This window comes from Hippoglossus hippoglossus, chromosome 20 (genome assembly GCF_009819705.1).
Source record: "Hippoglossus hippoglossus isolate fHipHip1 chromosome 20, fHipHip1.pri, whole genome shotgun sequence".
In the NCBI taxonomy this organism is placed as follows: domain Eukaryota; kingdom Metazoa; phylum Chordata; class Actinopteri; order Pleuronectiformes; family Pleuronectidae; genus Hippoglossus; species Hippoglossus hippoglossus.
The window spans coordinates 14,012,509-14,037,787 of record NC_047170.1 but is presented as its reverse complement, the minus strand read 5'-3'; the positions used below and the strand labels follow the sequence as shown (position 1 = coordinate 14,037,787).

Sequence of the window (25,279 nt, the reverse complement as noted above, 5' to 3'; positions counted from 1 at the left end):
TTCGGTCCTTCGTTGTAACCATCTACATATATATAGTGTGCAGCTTTTGAATGTTAAATGCTAGGGGGTTGAAATGAAACGGAACAAGGATACAAATGTGCAGCATGTCTCCTCTGATTGCAAATGAAACACGGACATAAATAAATACATTTATCCTTGAATAAGTCATTACGTCGAGTTCAGGGCTGGATCTCTCCAGGCCTCCGCTGTGCATTAGACTGTACATGTCACTTTGCAATATAGATACCCACCTGCAGAGTTCAGCCCCCCCCCTCCGCTTTGCAGTCAGTGTGTGTGTGTGTGTGTGTGTGTGTGTGTGTGTGTGTGTGTGTGGGGGGGGTGTTCACGCCTTCTATATGACAAGATGCACAGAAGCTGCAAGTAAATACAGCTGTGCCGTGGGAATATCTTGGCACTCATGATGATGACCGCTTTTTAAATTCGACAGCCAAGAGGAAAGAAAAAAAGAAACACATTAAATTGCACATTATTAACGAATCTTTCAGTAAATTCTGGTTAAACGTGTTTTTTTTTTGCATTCGTGCTGCTTCATATGAAGTTGCCGCACGAACTCAGAGACGACAACAAACACTCTGACCAAGTGCAAACCGCTGCGTCCAGTCACAAACCATAATTACAGCACATTCTGAACTACAGGGGCCATTCCAAAAAAAATCTGCATTACAGGTAAAGTGGGGCAAAAGAGGTCTGAGAGCACACAAGCAAATATAGAGACATGTACAAAAAGGGAAAATTGAACATCTGTCTCTTTTTTTCATCTTTCAAGCCTAGTGCCAAAGAAAGCTGGTGCTGCACCTGGACATGAATTATAGACAGGCACTTGGATGAGGGGGATGGAAGAAAGAGAGAAGGAGAGGAAGAGAGGTGAATGAAAATGAGGGGACAGGGTGGATTTCACGTCTCCCCCATCTGGAGACACTCACCGGGGGGGCTCTGGTGGGTCAACGGTCAATCCACGGCCAATAGTTGCCAATAAGGTACAACACTATCACATATAGTGCGCTACACAAGTCGTGTTGCATAGCAGCAAATAACGGTGGAATAAATATGTTTAGAATAATGACATAAAAACAGATGTCTCATTGTGCATTGCTTTATTGAAAATGTTACGAAATGGCTCTCGAAAATGTTTTATGTTTTCAGACAGCTGTAATCCTCTGGTAAAAAAAATAAATATATATATATAATTATACTCAAAGAGGAAGTACAAAAGCAAATAGAGCTTTGAAGATGGAAAGCCCGAAATGTCACCCGCCCGCTTTGAAGCTCCCTGGCTCTCTTTGTTTCTCCACACTTGTAGCTCACAAAACCACTGGCAGAGCGGGACTGTATTCAGGGGGCCAATTTAGTGCAGATGTACCATTAAGAGAAAAAACACACACACACACACACACACACACACACACACACACACACACACACACACACACACACACACACACACACACACACACACACACACACACACACGCATGCAAACACATGCTCGTGAGCTCAGACAGAGAAATACAAACAAGAACACACACATGCACACACCTGGGAAGGCGACATCGCGAAGGAAATGCATGGTCGTTTGTTTTGTTCCAGGCTTTTAAGTGTCTCTCATGTGCTGCACCTTTAATACACAGGTGCAGTTCTATTAGCACATCAACGACCTCGTCCAACCGAAATATAACATATATCTCTTCAGTATATGTTTTAACCTCGGTACAGAGAGTTTTCCTGATTCAGTTTTGAATGTTTTACACCTGATTCAGAGAAGAAGAAGCAAGGTTGCGATGCATACACAGAAATATCTGAGAGAAAATGCAAGGTTGCGATGAAACGACGAGTTGATTTATCTGTTAGCTATTATCGATTCATTGGTTGAGTCTTTTGTTCAAGCATTAAACCCAAAGCACAGCTCTTCGTAAACTGCGGCGGTGTTCACAGAACCGAGTTTGCTTTTTTATGGACTAAATGATTCATCAAGGCAACAATCTGCAGATTCAGAGGAAACACTGCACTGGTTGGAGGAATCTGCATATTTTCTGGGGTAAGAAGGAATAAAACGTTACAACTATGTTGATTTGAAGGCTGAGTATGAGACTAAATTGACTTAAGACGACTACACGTGGCAGTGAACAGCATCGGCAGCACTGCAGCATCAATGTGCGTCCTTCTACTTTGATCATTCCGAGACAAATGTGAGGAAACATCTGCACAAATCTTTCAGTGGCTCCGGTCCGAGTAGATAACTTCAACCAAAATGCTTGGAAAAATCAATATCAACAATCAATCTGCCCAGTTGATTTGACTGAGCTAAAAACTAAACGGGAGAAGCGAAGATAAAACCTATAACTAAACTTCTCTACAAGTGAAAAGCCTGAAATAATTTTGGGGGAAATGTTTCAAATAGTTCGAATGCTTTTCTTTTACTGGATTCTGCCTCATTGTAGGAGACGGAAAGACGCTAATTTAGTTGTTTACATGCTACAAACACAATGTACGAGCACCTGCTGTTTGCGACATGAGGGGCCATCAGCGCGCGTTCTCTCACTTGGAGTGGCGTTCACTGTGGGTGCGGGGGATGGAAGATGAAGGGGAAGGGGGGATGTAGAGGTGAGGTGGAGGGGTCAGGATGAAGCCATATGAGGGAGGGCTGGTGGTGGCGGGATTGAAGAGGGTGAGGGATTTTCTGCTCAACGTGGTGCTTAAACCTGCAGCATCCGGCGAGTTTTCACCAGACTGCGCCTTCAGCTCCTGCAGCTTACCGAGCGGCGATGAAACCGACAGAATACAAAACACAGAAGTCCTAAAAAAAAACCAAGGGGCCCTGCTAATATAGGGCTTTGATGGGGTTCTTGAAAGCAAATAAATTCAACATTTGTTCGGAAGACAGCGACTGTAAGGATATGAACAATCCTGTCATTTTTACCCGAGCACATTCTGTTTAAATGCGGAGAGAAAACACTGATGTGTGACTGTCTCATCACAGACAGCTAATCATCATTACGACGCTGTGGCGAAATGTGCCGTTTTGTCAGTTCATAAACCGTGAAGCTAGTGAGCCATCGTGTTATTAAGTTCGCCACCATGTGGGAGAGAATGTGTTGTTACCCGTCGTCCTGCGAGGCTCAGCTGGAAATTAGATCACGGCACAAAGTCCTCGGTCAGATTGAGATCGCAGAAAGCAACCCTCTGGTACAAATCCAGGGAAGAGCAATTATACAATTTGGTGTCGCGTAATGACGAGTCCCTGCAAACAGGAAATGTGTGAACTTAAAAAAAAAATTACTAATAATATATTCATACGATTTTCATGAACACACAGTGTGACTGCAAATCTTACTGGGTTGAACATTAACTTCAGAATAAGACAATCAAGAAGAAAAGTGGAGAACTCCAAATAATGTAAAATATGGATGAAATCCTCCATTAGGGTTTATGAAATGTATAATCAGCTACTAATGTCTGTTGTGACACAGTTTGAAGCAGATCCACTAGTTTCTGGGACATTGATAAACCACAAATGTCCACTTGATGGTCGCCCTAGAGGACAAGTCAGGCGAGTACTTATAGGATTCATCCTCTGGGGACCATGAATGTCTGGCCAGAATTTCATAGTGATATATCCGAGAGTTGTTGAGATATTGTAGTCTGGACCAAAGCAGTTAGATGAGCGCCTGTCAGGCAGTGACTCACTGAACTGTGACATTATAATGTGATAGTTCTAAAGATCCTGCCACGACAGATGTAATCTTTTATTTTGTTGAAACTGTCTCAGACTTTCTTAAAAGTTTTAACCTTAGTATCGGTATTCGTCGATATTTTCCTTCGAACACAAGTGCAAACACTTACAGATGCAAAGTGTTACTTATGGGTTTAGACTTCAGCGCAAATATATTCATAACCTTGTCAGAAAGTTGGATTTCTTCTTTAATCTAAACACATTTCAGCACAGACGATATGTTGATTCAATTTCAAAGTAGTCACAATCGAGGAAAACCCTTAATACCTCAGCATCATGCTTCGACACAATCCACATTGAAACATATTACTGCATTTATTTCTAAATCCATGTCTTACATTTCAATGCTCTTTTTTTTCTTCTCCCGCACATCGAAACAATGCATATTCAATTTTTGTTTACAAACTCGGGGTCTCTCTGGGTGTCGTAGGAAGGTTGCTCCGTTGTTCCAATTTGCGTTGCGTTTCACCCCCTACTCATTAATCTCCCTCCATTCGCTGATAGCTTCGTTTCGTCCACTAGAAATCGCTTTCAATTATTCATGCCTATTTTCCACAAATACCTTGGAGATGGAATTAGCAAACAAACAATGCCAGGCGACACTAATCCTCGTCTACGGCAAAGATCCTTTAATGCACTAGAGATCTGGCCGGCTGTTGACAGGCACCTGTTACTGTCTTCAGCTGCTTTGCAACAGCAATGTTGACACAGTAAATATGTTCACCGGAGCCGTGCGGCCCTGACCCTACACCGAGGGGCAGGGATAATACTACAGCGGAGGAGAAGAGGAGTGACGAAGAGCAGGAGAGCACGGAGAATGAGCAAGAACGGGGAAAGAGCACGACTGACAAGGATAAAGAGGATAAAGACGAGCACAAGACACAGACCCAATTCATCGGTTGGAACATTCCTTGCTCCTCGACACAATAGAAAACGTTTCCACATGACACCTTTTTTTTTTCTTCCTGTGAGACGAACACAAAGAGTAAGTGGCTGATGAAAGCTCACTCTCTAGGCCAGGGACAAGGATAAAAACGTTGATGTTCTACACTGATTTCCTGATGCCAAAGGCCCCGGCAGAGCAATTTTAATAGCTGTCTTTGACTATTTAAGATATTTTTCACATCTTGGAGGCAAAACAAGTAAAAAAAGAAAAAAACGACAAAGCATTGTGACCTTGGAATTAAACAGACATCTGACACATAGAGGGAGAAAGTTTTCTCAGTTTACTCTGACTCATACAACTCTGGTTCTATAGCAGCCTGCAGCAAGTAAACACACACACACACACATAGAAATACATGCATGTATGGAGAGAACCTGTTCACTTGAACAGGCAACAAACACAAGACGTTTCTGAGTTTAACTATTCCTGAAGGTTAAGGTTGACAGAAGAGTTAGATGTGTTGTATGCAATAAGCATCAATATGTGTTTATGTTGTTACATGTTTACTGTATTTATAGTGTTATAGTGTGTGTGTGTGTGTGTGTGTGTGTGTGTGTGTGTGTGTGTGTGTGTGTGTGTGTGTGTGTGTGTGTGTGTGTGTGTGTGTGTGTGTGTGTGTGTGTGTGTGTGTGCATGTTACAGGTTCCCTCGGCCATTTTTCAATCTAATAAACTCAAACTTGTTTGTCTGTTTCCCTTATCTCAATTGTAGGCATCAGCCCAAGGATTGGAACAAGACGTCCCCATCATACATCTGATGTCACGTACCAATCGTCTGGTACAGGACGTCAGATTTCTGTGTGTGGTGGTGGCATCGTGTACCGACCCTTAGTTTTGTTTTCGGGGCCGCAGCAAAAAGATCTAAAAATGCTCTGGAAAATGTAACTTAATCAATAACGGAGCTTTGCTGCTGGAAACGTTTTGGATTCATTAAACAGTGACGTTACCATCTACTGAGAAGAGTAGTTAAACAAGTTACACTGCTACTTGTTGGGTTGTGACTGGTCGACACAGTACTAGCATTGCACTATGAAATCTGATGGTTACACTACCATGAACATTTGCCACTGAAATAAATGCCCAAAATACCTGGATCTACTTTGGATATACCAAAAATGAATGTGCGTCATACACACACAACACCATTTACCCATGCAGATGAAACTTTGTGTCCTGTTTATCTTTAAGCCCTAAAGAAGAAATGTGTCATGCTTTAAATATTGATCACAAAACCTGCGATAGAAATAATCGCACACATCTGCGTTTTCACACTTTACCTCCAACTTACAAACAGACACACTGACCCAGATGTGACCCCGGAAAGAAACACACACACAAACTCTCCCAGGGTGTTGACACAAGTCCGTGTGTGAGTTAAAGAAACAGACAGGATCCGTCTGGCTGCACTGTCGCACACAAACAGTCAATTGGCAACTATTTTGGTTTATAATGGCTTAGAGCACAGCGTTTCACACTATTGTGCAGAATCCAAACAATCCAAACAATTAACAAATATCGAAATAGGCAGATGAATCCATTAGGAAAATAATCAACAGTTGAGCTTGGATATGAAATTGGTGAAAAGAGTTTCACCTCAACCAACTACACAGAAAAATTCTGCTTTAACATTAATGCATATGTAATTATATTCTAGTTATATAATGTATATAAACCTATGGGTGAGTAAGCCCTCTGGATGATGTAGATGATGCAAAAGAGCCGGCAGGGTACTACTGATACTGAGAGAAAGTAAGAAGAGACTGACGGCTTACACGACTGAGAGCTGAGCTTGTAGCTGGATGGCACATGCACACACACACCAACACATACACACACGCACGCACGCACACACACACGTTCTCACATACTAATACAAATACACAGAGCCAGGGGCAATGGAGGAGAAGAGACTGAGGAAGACTTTGATCACCGAACTGAGCACATTCAAGCACTCAACCAGAGAGGGCAGTCAGCGATGAGGAGGAGAGAGAGGAGAGTGCCCAGGGAAAGAGGGAAGGGGTGAGGGAGGATGGAGAGGGGGAGTGGGAGTATGGGAAGGGGCGAGGGTGGGGGGGGGGGGGGGAGACTGGGTTGTTTTCTGACCTCTGTGCTCAAGATGTTAAGGCATGAACACACAGACAAATCAGGCATCCAACACAGACCAAGTGCAAAAACTCTTTTTATTGATATATTCCTTTATTGTCGAAAAAAACCCCGTAAAATGTAATTTCCCCCTTATGAACGTTGTGTGTGTGCACATAAGGCGGCAACACTCAGAAAATGTAATTCACACTTATTCCTTTAGCGTCTGGTGGCGTGCAAACTTCCGCATGGTGAATATTACGATACCAAGCAGACACACACCCGTGTCACATACAGAACCCCCCCCCCCCCCCCCCCCCCCCCCCCCCCCGCTTCTTACATTACCTTTACAAACACTGTATGTCCTGGCAGCTGTAACGCTACACATTCGTCCTCCACGCCTGAGATGCAGGTGGATAAACCATTGTGCTGTTTGCAAAGAGAACAGGTAATTATCGTTGGCATTTTGACAAGTGTTTGCCAGAGTGAAGGTCAACTCTGTCTGCGTGGGAGATCTATGCTAATCTGCTCAGCTGGAAAAGACTACCACTCACCACTCAAATGGTAGCAAGCCCCATTATGCAGCCACAGCTACGGTGCTTTCACTTTAGAGTTTGTCTGCAAGGGCGTGTGCGAAAAGAGTGTGTGTGTGTGTGTGTGTGTGTGTGTGTGTGTGTGTGTGTGTGTGTGTGTGTGTGTGTGTGTGTGTGTGTGTGTGTGTGTGTGTGTGTGTCAGATCAGAGAGAGTAGCAGGCCTTCCCACAGAGGAGAGAATAGAAAGACGGACAGAATGAGGCAGACGGACAAATGGAGTGAGAGTAGAGAAGAAATCCTGTTATGTTTAAGCTCCTCTCTTTTATGTTTTTTTTTTTTTTTTACAAAACAGTAGACACAGTGTGGGTGAAGTACATTTTACATCTGCCCACAAAGTCTCTCGTCTAGGCTTTCAGGCAAACTTCTCACGTTTCCATTCAAATATGACACAAGTTTCACATTTCTAAAAGAAACTAAGATTTAATCTGTGTTTGCATCCACTACTGTGTGACTATTAGAACAGGTGCATTGGCACTAACCCCCCAGTTTGGCGCCTTTGAACCATTGCAGAAGACGAGGAAGCACATATATTTTTGTCATGTATTCATTTGAGGAGAGTAACAGTTTCCGTCTTTGGTGCAGAAGCTTCAGTGGATGTTAAAGTTGCATGTGCGCGCTACACTGAACCTTTCATTCACAGTCCAGTGGCAGTGAGCTGCAGTGCAAGGCTTGACCATCATGAGTAATTTGGAATTCATGGTCTTGACCAAGAACATGTGGACAAGAGGAGCGGGGGGGGATCAAACTGTCAACCGTGTGATTAGTGGCCGATACAGCCACTGGTTTTATCAATACCTCAACTTTATCCACCTCGGTCAATTTATTTATTTTTTTACAAATACAGTGTTTCGCTGCAATTTCATCCCAAAACGCTGGTTTTCGAGAACAGATTGAAAAAGCTCATAAAAACAGGTGGATGGAAATGCACACCAAAATACTCCTACTAGTATTTTTTGTCCTTATGTTCCCTGGATCTCCATCTCTCATGTGTTGGTGAACGTGTCTGCGTGTGTGTTTGTGTGTGTGAGAGAGAGAGAGAGAGAGGGAGAGATAAAGCGAGGCAGAGAGACGGACGCAGAGGTAGAAACACAGGGGCCAGACAATGTCTAGGTCCACGTCTCTGCGCGTCTCCCTCGGGTGACAGCCGTGTGTCAGGGTCTCTGCACTCTGCTCCAGATGGCCCAGCCAGTTGCTCCCAGGGTCCCCAGGCTCCCAGCGCTCATTGACCAGGGCCGGGGTTCTCACGGCCTGGGGGCCCGCTGACTCATTGCTGTGGCCTGGCCTCTGGGGCCTTTGGGGCCTCCGAGGGGCTCTGGGTCGCCCAGCCGTGACAGCCGAGACAATGGGACTGTCCTCGCCCAGCTCCCACCCACCACCTACCAGCACCTCCTAACACACACATATCCACCCACACACCCTGGTGGTGCTTGACCTGGACTTCCTTGACCACAGTAGGTAGACAGCGGCCCAGTCACCAGACATCACAGAACCGACTGACCAGCGGATTACATTTGACACGGAGCTGAAAAACATGCTTCATTTATAATATAAAGGCACAAAAGCACAAATGTGCAGCAAATCTGGAAGATGATCCATCAAAAACACATCCATATCATCAAGTGAGAATCTAACGACAGGACGTAATTATAGAAAAACACTCTTCCTACACATAAACCCACCTCCTCGCTGTGAAGTGCACAAACATGTCAGTGGGAGCAGGGGGGTGGATCAAATCCATCATTAGCTGTAAGATGTGGCTGCACAGTGAGCAGAAGCATTCCTGGCAGATCCAATTCCTCCCAACTGAAGGTGATTTACATGTCGAGAAATGGCATCGAGATAGAGGCGGGAAAAAAAAAGAAGTAGAATCCTAAACGACACATTTCAACATTGGTTTTAACAGCTTGGCTGCCACTTCATCAAATATTGAATAAATCATTTTTGGCACAGTATGAACGCCACAGCTGCAAAAAAAAAAAGAAAAGAAGAAGAAATAGAAAAAACACCCCCACGCACACAAACATGCGCGCACACAAACACGGACACACAGAATGCCTTGTAGTTTTGATAAAGCAGCAGCTTTCCCTTTTGTTTTGCCGCAGAGCAGGGATTAGGCAGTGTGGGTCTTTGTCCTGCCGTTTTCCAGTTGAGCAGAACACAAGAGCCTCTACCTCCACTAATACAGTCAGACCTCCCAGCAGGCCTTTCACCACACAGCCGCTAAGAACCTGCTGCCCAAAAGATGCTTTTCAAGGAGTTATCAAATCTCCTCTATACTGTCCATGCCTTTCAACCGAGTCCCTTTGTCTACTCTCCTCAATGGGGCATTGAGCACATCAAATAGAACTGATGGGCAGATAGATGGACGGCAGAACGCAGCAGAGCCATATCACCCTCGTTCAGACGCTGCAGAGTACAGTCAAGGTAGCAGCAGGCTTCATATATTGTTGGATCTAAATGAGGTAATGGAATATAAAAACTATAGCACAGCAATATACAGTAAATGTACCATATTCCAAATAGTCCATTGACTGAAAGGAGGCATTTATAAGCAACATTTTGTGTTTCATGTTTTCCTGTCTCAGAACTTGCAATTCATAGACTGATAAATAACTGAGAGCAACATTTAACTGTAAATATATAACATAGGTAGTATACAGTCATTTAGTCAGTGAAAAAATGTATTATGATGATCATTTAATTCACTTTATAAACCAAACAAATCTGAACATCAGTTGTTTTCAGCTTCTTAAAAACTAAGATTTAGTCCTTTAATCTGTTTTATATTTATTTGAAATGAATATTTCAAGGTTTTGACAGAAAAAAGCCCATTTGAAAAGTCATCTTAGGCTCCTTTATTGACACTTTCAGTATTTTCTATGATTTACATAATAGTGAAATTATTTATTAGCTGCAGCCCTAAGCTCAGGAATGAGAGACACAAGTGCATGAAGCAGAATTCGACAAAACGACTGATTCTACCAGTTTTATTATTTATCAGGCAGCAATAACGAAGAACGTGTTTGCTGAATGCTCCGCAGCATTCCACACTCTTGGACTCTTGTCTCCTCTCACGACTGCCATGGAGCACGCTGTGCAGGCTCTCAGCAGCAGGTTGAGCCCAGAATGCAGCAGGGGTTTTGATGAGTTCATTAGGAGGCCACGTCATTTATGCACAGTCACACATAAGGCAAAGGTCAGCCAGGATTACCCAGGTGGCCCCTGCATGTGGGTGTCAGTTTGATTTTTCAGATTCCACTTAAACCACGCTGTTGCTCCACAACCTGGTTACCACTTTAAAAAAATCACCACGCCGTTGCCATATCCTGTTGAATTCAATGCCGCGCGTGCATATTTTTTCCAGGTGGAATAAAAGGATTTTAAACTGCAAAAAAAGGACAGTTTCTGCTTTCACTTCCCATTGTTTTTTTTATATCAGGAGGAGAGGGGGGAAATCCTCTTCTCTTCACACTGTGGTGGAAAGAGAAGGTAGGAGTGGGGGGGGGGATAAAGCTCTGGCAGGATTTCATCTAAGGTCAACGGAGGCACACACACACAGCTCTAAAGACAGAGGATTGAGCCACTCCGCTATCTCCGTTTTCACATTTTCATCTTACTTTTGCTACCGAGTCGGGACAAACAAACCGGTTGGCCAAACCTTGTAGTTCCACGAAAGCTCCTTCTGTCTGCTCTCACAAATCATTATTCAGGTGGACTGAATTCATAATTCATCAACACGGGTCAAGCCGATGATCATGTTGACTTAACATTTGGTCTGACATTTCAGCCCTGCTCGCGCCCGTCATTAGCTCTCGCCACACGCCACCTCATCAAAGTCAGCCACACAAGAGAGGGGGAGGAAGAGGAGGCATTCGAAAACGGGGTTGGAGAAGAAAGAGGGAACAGACAACGGCAAAGTGCAATAATTACACCTCGTGTGTAACGTGCCGGCAATATTTGCTCATCTGGTCATTTTGGAAAAGTGGGATGACAGCGAGGGGATGAGCACCCCCACACCAACTGTAATCCCATGAATACACACACACACACACACACACACACACACACACTCTCAAAACCACCGGACCGGAGCTCAACCCCCGGCCCAACGTGGTCTTGCGGTAAATCTGTATCATCAGCCATCATCCTCCAGCGCAACCCTAATAGGAAACGAGTTGGCGGCAAAAAGATGACACATCTCAGCCAATAGCTCGACACCGCCATGTTGATTCCAGTGGGGTGATATTGGATGATATTGACTGTCGGGAGCATCGCTGCGCCTCTCAAAGTCATTTCCGACCAAAGCAAGGACGGCGACACACATCCAAACAGACATCGGCACCAGCACAGACAATATACCAGAGAGTGGAGGCAGCGCATACTGACAACTTCCTTTCTGTGGGTGACAGCTCTCCATCAGTCCACATCAAACAAGTGGGTACATGCAGGCACCACACACACACACACACAATGAGGAGAATACACACTACCTACACACACACTTGGCTGGTGCGAACCTGTTTCAATCTGTCAGCCTGTTGGACGTAATAGAGGCGAAATAAACTGTCCTGTGTGCCGCATGCGAGTGTGTGTGTGTGGCCAGGACAAGTGTGCACACTCGGCTCATCATCTCGGTAATTGATGGTCGTCTGTCATTGCACAATGTTGATAATCTTCTTCGGGGACGGCGGCTTGTCTGAACAAGATGAACACCGGCCTATCTACTGTATCTGGAGAGGAGTAATCTGTGTTCTCATTTGCCGGAGCACAGACAGTGACGGAGCGGTCGGGCCAGTAAAAATGAGATGAGTGGCGATGAAGGTTGTCAACAGGATCATCGTGTGCGATTAGGGAAAGAATAGAATGAAATAGACTGTGCTCTTACCGGCAACTTCAACCACATCGGCGGTGGTGATGTTCCTGGAGTTGGCTCCGACTCTGAAAGTCATCGCGGGTCCCAGGACGCTGCAGAGGAGAAAGAAATTGAAGAATTAAAGATTTAGTTCTGAGCATTTTGTATCTCCTTTTGCAGTCCTGCTATGTATCCCATCAGTAGGAGCAAGATTTTGATGACCATGTTAAATACAAATAAGAAAATGTTGTACTTTCCACAGGCATTAAACCTTGTCTCCTAAAAATTACGTGCCAATATCCCACTTTAGTTTTGGTTGCAACGTAATTGCTGCTTCAATTTCAGCGTTAGTGTGTTTGGATAAATGAAGCTCTACATATGTTAATGGCAGTGGATTCAATAAAAGGTGGTTGGAGTGTCTGAAATCCCATTTTACTGTATTAAAACAGACCAGTGCTCTATAAGCATAACCATAAAAAGGGTTTAACGATACTTTTGTCACTACAAGTACGTGTTGACCTCAGAGATTTTGGTAGAAAACGATTACATGGTGTGGGATTAACTATCAACATATATTCAACTTGCCAAATGACATTAAATCATTATGTTAATAGAAAACATTCAAAGTGCAAAGATTGTTTCCTTCAAAACACATTTGCTGATGCAAATTGGAGGTATATAATTTCTAGTAGACAGGGTTGGAGTATGAGGTTGTAAATTAAAATTTTGACATAACTTCCCAGGAGTTACATGCAAACATGCATGGAAAACAGTCAGCTACAGACTAACCATTTCGCCCTGTTCACTGTTTTAATGTTCAGCTAAAGTAACAGACTATGGGAGGAATCCTTATATTTACTGGACAGATGTGAGAGTCTCTCATCCATCCTCACCTCACCCGCCCCAAAATGTCAAAAACTGCTCAAAGGTGCATTAAGGTTAACTGTACTATAAATGCAGAGATTGGCCAAAGACCAAAGTCCTGTCATCAGCTGAGCAACTTAATTTCTTTTCACCTACAGTAACCTGCCTGTGCTCCCTGAGCCCATATTCTCCGCTGTGTGGTCAGGAGTCAGCTGCAGGCGTCTCTCCCCGGAGCAGGATAAATGTTTAAGGTCTGAGGTTGGCTATGAAATAAAATCTAACAACCCCAGCAGACTGTGTAAGAACTCCCAGCAGAAATTCAGTGTATACTGAAGCAATGTGTACAGAAAATTGTACTCATGTCTACTGTAACCTCTTAAAGTCTCAAGTGAAAACAAATTTAACAAGAAGCTCAAAAGAGAGAATTTCATTTTACAGCTAACAGTGACTTCATAGTCCTGCTGTGGGACGTCTTTCAAAACACAGTAAAACAAGACAACGATAAGCACATCATCCCCCATGAAGGATGAAGACTCCGTCTGGGCTAATCAGTAACAAATATGGCACCTTATTTTGAGCTGTAATTGTAGTTCCCCAATGGGACAATCAGGGTAATTCTGAACACTGGAATGCGTCAGTGAGATAATTTTCCTCAGGTTTTGTCAAAATTAAAAGGAAATCAGAGACGTCTCTGATACTGACGACGGAACACATCGCATGAGTGAACAAATGATCAATACGGGAATGAGATGCACCGCAAACCACAAGTTCTAGAGAAATCCAAACACGGCAACATTTGGTGAGAGTTTGAACTGAGCTGAGAGATGAAATCAGCATTTTATCAGGTAGTCTTCATCTATTATTCAGTCCCAAATGTCTAATATTCTGAAGAGAAATGAAAGATCTCTGGTATCTTTCATCTGTTTTCAGAGCTTTGGCCAAAACTGACACGTAAAGGTTCAGTGTGTGAGATTTAAGTGAAAGGCATCTATTGGCAGAAATTGAATATAATGCAAATATATAATATATAATATATAACATATAACATTACAGTAAACTATGACTCTTGAAATCTGCTGAACTCCCACGGTGAGTTAACTTCACACTTAACGTCAAACCTACATTATTTTATACCCAAGTTACATTAATGTTGCATGGAAATTCATTTCAAAGGAACGGTTTGACATTTTTACAGGTCAAAAGCTTGCTTGAGTGTTAGATGATGATCAATGCAACTCTCCTGCTTATACATTAAATATAAGGACAGTGCTAGAAGACATTCAGCTTAGCAAAGAGAAAGGATAAAAACAGCTAGCCTCGACGTGTCTGACCTGTCGTCACCTTCTCCCAGTTCTGTCCAGATTAAATATAATAATATATAATAGTATATGTTGATAAGTGAGGTTTAGAGGTGCAAGTGGGAAGATGTCGTCAGCTTTGGAAAGAGCCCTGCTAGCCCTGCACAGCAAATTCTATGTTTGCTGTGATGGATAAAACTTCAAGAATCTGCTAATTGATTTTCTTGAATGGAAACCGATGGTTGTATAGAACTGAATAAAATGTCCATACAAACATATCGGATGTATATACCAGCCTATATCTTTTTTCATGTAGTACAACAATGACGTCCACTTGCTCCATCTTCCCTCCAGTTAAATCATCAACCCGCTTCATGCCTGAACTGTTACGGCCTGGAAAGTGTACATTGACTGTTAGTCTACCTCCTGCCACAGTGTGTGACACGGGGGGGGGATATTCATCAGACTGCCACGACGCCGCAACCCGGACGCACTCACCATCAGTCAGTCCGCTACACAGAGGCAGTGACTCTCAGCCAGGAGCAACATATGAGCCAGTACCTCCAGACGGACGGAACCCGACCACGCACCAGTGCATTTCTGAACATGATCACACACAAATACACACACACACACATGTGGCTCTGAGAGAAACATGTCCTCCTCTAATGCCTTCACCTGGGCTCTGTTTGCTCACGTAAATGTCAATATTTCCACAATCTTCACCCCGGCTTCCATTCTCGCTGGCCGAAGGTGTTCTGCCAGGGATCTCGATGCATCTCAAATTGAACTGACATGATTTTTTTTCTTTTTCTTCTCAGAGCCACACACACACGCTATTTAAATATACGAGGGCGGTGGGGGGGGGGGGGGGGGGGGGGGGGGGGGGGGGGGGGGGGGGGGGGGGGGGGGGGGGGGAGAACAGTGCCTCAGTTGGAAGATGAAGTTAGACGACAGATAAGTTATCTGGAGGACGTCACACTGCCTCCTGTGTTATCGGATGTGTAGGCTTGGACTTCATATTAGCTCTGCTGGTGTGTATATGGAGACTGGTTGAGAGGATATTGGCAGAGGGCGTGTGTGTTTGTGTGTGTGTGTGCCTGAACAGACTGTGTGTTAGGATGGACTTGTGAGTGTGTGTCCCACTCCCCCTAGTGTTTCTGACGAGTAAAACACTTACGTCATCTGGAAAAGGGCTCATATAATTCCCAACCCATCACCATCATCATCATCCAGAAAATACATCAGATCTCTTCTAAAAGGTGGAATATTTTCCGCGGGTTACTGTAGCAGCGAGCTCACACATAATTGTTTTTCAGAATCCGAAAAATCTCAACAACATCGAAGCCTTCAGCCTCCTCTTCTCATTTTATCTAAGTGTGAAATCCTCTGCCTGCCGCTTGTCATATTTCAGTATCTCCTCTCTCATCTTCCTATCAGGGCACATCAGAGCGAGTGAGTAAGAGAGAGAGAGAGGGAGAGAGAGGGAGTGGGCCCCGGAGCAGGGCACCGTGCTCTGACCCAGCTCCTGTATACTCCAGCCTCCTCATATTTCCGACAGAGGCTTTTAAACACTCACCTGCTGCGGCCGCACAGCCAGAGTCACAATTGACTTGCGTCACGTCCTCGTCTCGGCTATTTCTACATGAATGCACTTTCATTACTTTGAAAAAAAAAAAAGACCAAAAAAAAAAGAGGATAAACAAGCCAGACAAAGAGGACGTTCTCCGTGTTTGTCTTCTGTGCAGAGTACTGTTATCAATATGAGGTGTAATACAGCGTGGAGGCTTTATTTGCTGCATCTGTCTGTGGCTTTTAAACTAGCGTAAGAGCTTTAATGCTTTAATGCGAGTACACACACACACACACACACACACATACACACACACACACACACCGGTACAACATTTACTTGAACTTTATTGCAGGTAGACTCAGATTTTACACACAAGATTCATTTGCTTCTAAAATATTTTCGAAGTCCAAAACTCTGGGTTCCGACCTTCATGCACCTAGAAGTAGCCTGCATGAAAAGATGACAGCTCCCCAAGAGTGAAACTAAAGGGTCTTGATTGCCCCCTGGTGGCTCGTTATAGGCCACAAACCCTGTCTCCTCCATGTTAGTGGATGTGACATGGGCCAAACAAAAAAATTTAAAATACACGTTTTTATCCTCAAACATGGTTTCTGTCAGTTTAGGTATCGTGCTCATCACATTGACATATGTTCAAGTGATACTTTTTACTTTTTAAGTTTGGTTTCGATGATTATTAGAGGCTATGAAAGGTGAGGTGAAAGGTGAAACGTCCTGATTGACAGCTGAGACTGAATTGTACTTGTAATTAAGTATTGTTACACTACATTTCACTACTTTCACTTGAGTACAGGCTCTGAATGCTACAACCACATGATGGTACAGCGCAATAATGTCGCCGGCTCTTCATCAGCATCCATATAACCACATTAACCATTATGTGCATCGGCTGAGTGTGAGTGATATGAAATGACAGGTGCAGCAACAACATTTACTCAATCAGTGCCGGCATGAGGACAAATCCTGATGTTCCTGGAGATGAGAGCGTCTCCTCGGTTGCGTTTATTTTTGAGGTCACTGAGCGTATTTTCAGTGTCGAGCAGTAGATAGAGAACACTGTCAGACATTGTTTTCCCTCTGTAGCAATTACACACGGCAGAATAGTCTATGTACAGTCGCGCCGCAGTCCCAGACTGCAGTTCAGCGGCTTTGGTGTACACATGCTGCGGGTGTTTCTGAACCACCCAGACTTCACTTCTCCTGCAGGAGCATCTTGAAAGACTTGTCAGATCTTCGGAGAACACATCTCCTCTGCCTCCTACATGGTCTGACACCGAACGTGCAGCAGAACCACGGAACAGGCACAAACCAGGCTGGGTTCAAGGACAGTTCGCCTGCTCATTAATATATTAACCGCCTCCTGCTGGAATAGTGTCTCTGTATCCAGCTCTCTATCTGCTGCTGCCTCCCCTGCTCTCTCTTCCTCTCTTTGTCTCTAACCGAGAGTCGTTTGATGACTTGACTGCTCTCTTCTTGACAAGGCGCACAGTGACAATAGTGGCGAGGCGGTGTTTTGAATACAATGGAGACATCAGTATGTGTCTGGAGGTAATTAGGCCTGATTTCTCTCTCTGCAAGAAGTCAAACACTCCGAAAGGTCAGAAAAACAACAAACGCCTACAGTCTCTGGCAGTGCGGCGCAGCATTTCCACACAAGCAGCCCTCGCTGTGTCTGAACAACCTTCACTCTGTTTCCCTGAGCTCAAATGCACAAAACAAAACTGCTTTGTTTCGTGCGACTGTTGGCAAATGATCCTTTATGCAATGTATGGCTAACGAGCTGCAAGGTGAATCAGTTTTTGCGACAGTGTGGGTGTGAGCGGGACGTTTGTACGTACGAGAGTTGGGTGAGGTCTGCGGCCTGGAGGTTCAGCCCCTTCGTCAGCCGCTCCATGAGGTCCAAGCCTTGGTCAGTGGTGAGGGAGCTGGGGGGGGGAACACACAGACAGCTGGGTGTCACGTTTGGACATCCATATCCATACAAGATACACAAAGCCAGTCAGGCGTTAAAATGCTATTTTTTTTTAGGGAAATAGTGCCACATTTCATACCCACAAATGGGTCATTGCACACAAGCAAAAGCTACGGTTGTCTGAATGGATGTGCTGCACACATGCACACACACCCGCACACACACACGCACAATCACAAACAAACACACAAAGCGCCGTGCCAAGGGAAAAGGGATCAGCTGCTTCTTCAGGCTTGGTAAATCACCTGCTTTTTTCCAGCAATGAGACAAACAATAAGGTGCAAATGGAACCTGCATGAGGTGTAATGGCTGTATCATATGTACGCGCCTTTCCCTCCCGTTCCCTCTCTCATCTTTCTTCTCCTTCGCCTACATTCACTTTCTGTCTGTCGCACGCACACACGCACGCACACACGCACGCACGCACGCACGCTCAAAGTACAACATGATGAGACAGGGTACACAAACACCACGGCACGCACGCGCCCTCACGGTGAGATGAGAATAATAAGGTGCAAATGGAATGGAGGTAAAGTGTAATGGTGGTCTGATAAAGCCATGCCTCATCTCAGCTCAGTCCGCGGCTGCTCTCTCACTCGGAGAGTAAATCGCCAAGGAAATAGACCAAACAAAGGCAATCTACGGGCCAACGGGCTGGATGGAGGAAACGAGAAGGGCATACACACAAACACACACAGAAATCTACTTTACTGCTGACAGCTTAACCTGGAAGCACCGAGACTGCCAAGTGACTGCAAGGTGACATGCACCAAACAAGGCATGGATCATAATGAGGCATTGTTCAGATTTCTTAAAAAATAACAGTTGCATTATCAGTTATATACTTTTTTCCCCAGATACTCAGCATCCTCTTGAGTTAAAGATATCTTCATTACAATATCAAGAGCTGAGATCAAATCGCTCTCCTCTAAAAACAGTGTCCTGGGTTGATTCACTCCACCTTTAAAAGGTAGTGGGTGGTTCTTTTCATTCCTCCACTTTTTGAGGGTTTTTTGAAAGTTAAAGATTCACCAAAGCAATTCCAGACACGTTTTGCATCCCTCTGCGGTAATTCTAGCAACTGGAGAGCTCCGGGAGTGACTTGGTTGTTGATGCTAGCACTTTTTCCCCTTGGATTTCTCTCCTGTCTCTTCCCTTCTTCTCCCATACTACCTTTTCGACTTCGCCCTCCGCACACAAAACACGCGCCACAGCCTCCCCACTCCTATTCCCTAAACCCCCCCCCCCCCCCCCCCCCCCCCCCCGCCACTACCACCACCTCCACCACCACCACAATGTCAGGAGCTGTCAGATAAGCAGGTTTGCGCAGCTTCACTGCAGGGTGCGAAGCAGCTGGGGATAACAACCGTGCAATCATGAGGTCTGCAGCTGACGCCTCTATAGGCCAACTATAGGCGTCCGCTAGGTGGGCTGAGGGGAGACGTGGAGAGGGAGGTGAAGATGTTTCACTCAGAAGGTGACCTATTTCCTTTCCCCCGGCGCATACCAGCCTTTATTGTGTGTTTTCGTCTTAATCGGAGTTTCTATATGTGTGGCAATAAGGTGACGGAGACTGTGCCCGTCGCAGCTTTATGAGCCTGCGTCTCTTTCACAGGTGAAGGACAACCCACTGACACCGGACTTGATAACGCCATAAAGGGATTTGAGAGAGAGCCAGGGGCGAAGACACAGTCGATAGGAACTTATCTTTGCTGAGCCCGAGCTGAGTGAGAGGTGAGCGCGAAGGAGACAGAGAGAGAGAACTTGGCTACCCTTCCTGACAAAGTATTATCATTAAAGCTGTAATGCAGCAGAGTAATACCCACACACGCAGGGATTTATCATCCCTGCTATTGTAATCAGGTGCAGCACACACTAAGGATTTCAAACCACTGTATCCTTTTCCATTCAGACGTGCATACGTGGGTGGTTTTGACAGGAACTGAGTCTCTTAAAGGCAGTTTTAAGTAAGCGAACAAAGCGGACATATGCCTGGTATTAAGGGATGTCAAATGAAACAGGTCCAACAGCACGCCTCGCAAACGGCGAGCGGAGCAATAAACCGTAACACGAAGCAGCTATGAGCCACATAATAACCACTTAAGCATGAGAGAGTGGCTTTTACAAGGTTGTTGGTGATGCTATTTGAATATACTGTAGATTCTCAAGTAGACTGACGGCGGGAGCAGAGGTTGCTGACATACTGCAGACTAATGGCAGTGAAATTCACAAACAGTGGAAAACGGAGCCACACTTGACATAAATGCAGTTCACAGGGTCTCATGTGTAACGTTGCCCTGGGCAGCTACTTCACCGCGTCTCTATATTTCACAATCTAAAAAACCACTGCAATGATGTTTTTTCTCTAGTTTTATTTACTTTATGTACATTTTATAGAGTTAAGTACTCGGCATAGTTTAATGTCATACGCAACTACATTTATGGCCTAAGCTTGTCTGCAACGTCCTTATACTGGCATCTATACGACGGCACAGCTCAACAGGGAAACAGACCAAACAACACAAAACATATACATTATTAAGATAACTTTTCAAAAAATTCTAATAAATGACACCTATTCACGACCGTTAGACTAAACTTTCTTGATTATTTGACCTTAATGAGGTGCAAATTTCTTATATAGATATAATCTGCCATTATATCGGTAGTGGAAATGTTTTACTCCCTAATATCAGTATGGACATTGGCCAAAAAGAATCCATATTGGTCAGGCTATGCTTTTGTTTTCCCCATTAGCTAAAGGTAGCACAGTGGAGATGGTGTACGGTTGAACAACCAGAGTAACTCTTTTAGATTCCTATTGTTGGAGAGGCAAAGGAGGCGAAGACAGAAACAGAGAACATCAGATGAGCATTCACTCCAACGGAGAGAGTCATCGTGGCAGAAATTCAGCCCAGGACTTATCCGCTGGGGCCGGCCGGGTTTGCGGGTTGTTTCTGCCGTGTGAAGGAAACCAATCTCAGAACACACACGGGCAGCACGCTCTCATGAGCAACCCCCCGAACGACAGGCACACACGGTAAAGACACTGACGGTGCTGGTAAAAACTTTATAGATTATTTTATGGTCCACCAGCCGACTGACGCAGCGGATTTGTCACAGCGGTCCCACCGGCCAGTCCGACAGTGGAGAGAGCTCCGAGACCAAACCAACATTCAGTTGGCATTACTTCTACTAGAATAGTAAATAACTAAACTTTCCTCTTTATTAATACGACTCTCTTCCTTTAGCAAACCTGTGAGATTTCTAGGAAGGTGAAAAGTTGTCTTTTGCCACTTTAACCAATAAGTATTACTGCTATATAGTAGTATACTTATTTTAAGATAATAGTCATTATTTGTAAGGTTATTTTTCATAGGCTAGTTTGCAATCATGTTAACAGAAATGAAGCACTAACTCGTATATGTGACATTTCTTAGTTTTCAACATTGATTAGAAATGAAAAATGAAATCACTGTAATATTAATATGTAGTAAATTCATTTATATAATAATAGTAATAGTAATAGTGTGACTCATACTCACTCAGTTCCGGTGATGATGTAGCCAAAGTGTCTGTCCTTCCCTCTGCTGGAGAACTCTTTCACCCCCACGTGGACCAGCTGAGTTTTGACTTTCATGTCCTTCTTCTGCGGCTCCAGCTGCTTCTTCCCCGTCGGGGCCTGAATCCCCTGCATCAACCTCTCGATCTCTGAGTCCACGTGTGCGACGGGGCCCTCCGCACCACCAGTTAGCCGCAGCGTGGAGCCATCTTTCGCAGGCGCCACCACGGACTTCTCTTCCCAGCGGTGGGGCACAGGAACTTGGATCTGGGTCGTCCGGCTCTGGACGCTCTCCAGTCCGACCATTTTCTGGAGGGGGGCTGGTCGGCCGGCGCTGACATCCGCAGCATCGCCGAAGTTCTCCAGGTTGAGGTAGTCCAGCAGCTTGGAGAAGAAGGCTGCATGCTGTTTGAAATCAAAGACTTTGCTTTAGAGATGCTATAAAATTCAAAGGGGAATAATAACTTGAATACCGACTTGAGTTCTATTATAAAGAGTAAAATTTGTGTTGCATTCACCGACATTTTTAAGACTGAGTCTGCTGTGTTAAGGTCTGATGACATCTTTTTACATTCCAAATTCTTAAAGGTTTTGCTTTCTTCCTAAAAGCTAAACACATGTTGTTGTCAGGTTTTTAAGTTCAAGACACGTTCTAAGATACAGCAGTTGTGAGTTTTTCTCTTTCAAGCTGTTTTTTAAGAATTGAAAAGCAAACGCTGGTCTGCACAACTTTGAAACCAATAAGTGAATAAAGTGTAAGTTTGTGTGTCTCCCTCCCTTAGAAACCAATTTGTTGGTTGAGCAGAGTAATTTTAAATTCACCTTGTCAACGGGCTCTTTGTCTGCACCGTCTATTTGTTGGCCTGGAAACAAACACAATGTGAGCAGATTGTGTGAAAACTGAAGCACTCTTTTGTATTTAGCAAAGAAAAAAAACAAAACAGTTATGACTCAAAATGAAAGACTCAGAAATATATTTGGCAGCTTTTTATATGGAGATTATATAAACAAAGCACTATTTAGACATTTATAAATGACAATGCTGCATCGTCTTATATCTGCGACAGAATAAAAACATAGCTACTCTCATTGTTGATTTTCACACACCCACCTTGCTGCTTCGTTGCCAGTGTGTCTTTCTGGTTTGGATCCTGCCCTTTGTCTGATTTCAGGACCTGGTCTTGATTCAGTTGTATATCTGCCGGCGGCTCCATGTTACCGTCCATGTCCCCCCTGGAGGCAGCAGCTCCTTCTCCTGGCCGCGCCCCAACGGCGGGCTGCTGCTTGTCCGCCTCCTGCAGAGCTCCTGTGATGACTTCAGCCAGCTGGTCCAGGTCTTTGCCCATTAAAGCCTCCATGCTGATGCTGTGCCTTCCCAGCTGATTCACCACATTCTGGATAAACCGCTCTGGAGGGGGACAGAAGTGAAGAAAGACCATCCACAATAAAAAAAACAGCATTTCAATATTATTTCCCATAATCAAAAGACAAACTTTTTTGGTGCTGATATAAAAGCCAAAGTGTATAAGAAGCTTTAAAAAAAGGCTGATCTTACCATCCATGACACTAAGAGGTTCTTTGGCACCCAGTCGGTTTGTACCGGCCTTGAACAGCAGTCTGTCAAGATTAGGCCTCTGGGTTTTGGAGCCAAAAGCCTCCTGAGGCTGCAGCTTTGCATTTTCACTCAGAGCCGGCCGGATGTAGCTCAGGTAATGGAGTTTTCCTTTGGGCCAGGAAGCCTCTTCACCCGGGGAGCCCTGCTGAGCGACTGGTGCCCCGGCAAGAAGCCGCTCTAGGTGGCTGGAGAGCAGCTTGCTCCTTGCTGGGTCCTGGTTGGAGAGGGTTGCACTGAGCTTGGGGTGCCTGCCCTCGCCACTCTGTGTGAAGACTTTGGTGACAGGAGGATGGTCGGCTCCTTTCTGCAGGCTGTAGAGAGTGGTTTCCTTCCAGCCCTGCTGGGGTTTGGGCCAGCCGGACTCCAAATGACCGTCAGACTTGATGTCTTCATTCTTTAACAAAACATGCACATTTAAAACGATTAAAATATCAGAAACTGTTTAAACAATATTTACAGCCATGCTACAGATGAATGATATCGGCTCAAATTAGGGGTAAAAGAGATTTGAGCTTGTAAAATAATTCTAAATGTGAAACTCAGGTTTGCACATGTGCAGAACATATTTGTATTTGTAGAAAAAATTGACTATTTATTGTTACACAAAGACATAAAAATATGTACATATATAAATAGAAGCACTTTTATTAACATCTCTACAGCCACTGTGTGTAAAACTCCTTAAAAGTCCCCCCCCCCCCCCCCCCCGCTCTGTGATGCTGAAGTTACGAGAATGAATTTTGCTCTGTAACCTGAATCTGATTGGACAGTGACAGACCGATCACAGAGCAGAGTCCAATCAGAAGACAGGTGCTTCTGTGACCTTCATCTCCATCACAGGTCCTGAAAGTTGAAGTAGATTTTAAAGATTGATGATGGTGTGGGCTCGTATTGGGATGTGTTTGCATATATACACAGCACATTAAAGGCTGAAATGAACTGCTTAAATTTTTTACGTCATCGTTAAATATAATTAAACCCGTTTGAATTTATTTGTGAACATCAATTTAAAAGGTCCAAATTTTTCTAACTCTCATTTTAGTGAGACTAACCAGTATCATGGTGCCACGTACAGCGGCAGTGACTGGTTGATTATTCAATAACAAAAATAACTGTTTTATAGTCGATTATTCAAATGAAAATGCCAACGTGTTCTCGTTTGTGAGGATTCGTAGCATCACTTTGTCTCATGAGATGTCAATATGAACATATTTGGGATTTTGGAAGGTTGAACATGATTAAATTACATCATCTTACACTTAACATGTTGGCTCACTGACATCAGCATTTAGTTCAAAGCGTCTAGTATGTAGCTGTGGAGTCTTTGTCTTATTTCGCTCATTTCTGCAAAGCTGAAGTGACAAAATTCATATGATAAATATTCAACCTTTAGTTTTTTTTCTTTCTCTTCCTATGAGAACATTAAACGGGTTGTACTGGGTCAGCATTGTTGTGACAGGCTTTGGTATAAAAAGGAGAAGCAACCTGGGCTCGACTAGACAGGACAGGATATGAATAGGGATTCTAGATCAAAGACAACTGCCCTTGGAAATTGCATTATGGAAATCGTAGATGAGATAGTGTCACTCAAAGTGTAATTTCATGCATTTCCGCAACACACAACAAACTTTAAATGCATATCCACCAAAAGTAGCAGCAATCCCTTATCTGAGAAGCAAAGAAATATATATATGAGTCATCTGATTTCAAAGTTGGCCATATGAGTTTCTAAGTGACGCCGTATTACGACACAATGAACCGGGGCACAGGTATGTGTCGGGGCACTGCAGTCGTCCCTTCTGCTCTGTGAGGGAGAGGAATCTTCTTGTCTGAATTATAAGGGCCCACGCTTCAATTGATAATACTATATATATATATATCCGATCCGCTGAGCAGCGTTATTATCCATGTTGCTGCAGCACTAATACTAGCTATCTCCCTTGGTGCCATTTTCTGTCCTTCAAATGTATACAGAGAAAATGTCAGTCTCTCCGAGCCCGGCATACTGTGAGGCCATAATGGCATTAGCACAGCGAGACGGGGGGGTGCGCCGCCATTCATGCAAACCATCTTTGCCTTTTTCCATCACACTACACAACAAAGGGGCCTCATCTCATCAATAAGGAAGGTCCTGAACTCTTCAACTTTGC

At 44.2% G+C, this 25,279-nt stretch overlaps 1 protein-coding gene across 2 annotated transcripts in view; it reads right to left on the bottom strand.

Moving 5' to 3' along the window:
* The window catches only part of ptprn2 (protein tyrosine phosphatase receptor type N2), a 115,109-nt gene that overhangs the window by 59,600 nt on the left and 30,230 nt on the right, over positions 1-25,279 (bottom strand). The window contains exons 5-10 of one of the 2 annotated variants that reach the window (XM_034573105.1): positions 23,070-23,523; positions 22,626-22,922; positions 22,337-22,377; positions 21,498-21,919; positions 17,819-17,905; positions 12,258-12,337 (exon numbers count right to left, since the gene is read on the bottom strand). In XM_034573105.1, coding sequence (XP_034428996.1) covers positions 12,258-12,337; positions 17,819-17,905; positions 21,498-21,919; positions 22,337-22,377; positions 22,626-22,922; positions 23,070-23,523 — 1,381 coding nt within the window. Of the gene's footprint in view, positions 1-12,257; positions 12,338-17,818; positions 17,906-21,497; positions 21,923-22,336; positions 22,378-22,625; positions 22,923-23,069; positions 23,524-25,279 lie in introns of both variants that reach the window. The other variant, XM_034573104.1, reaches the window with a different exon arrangement.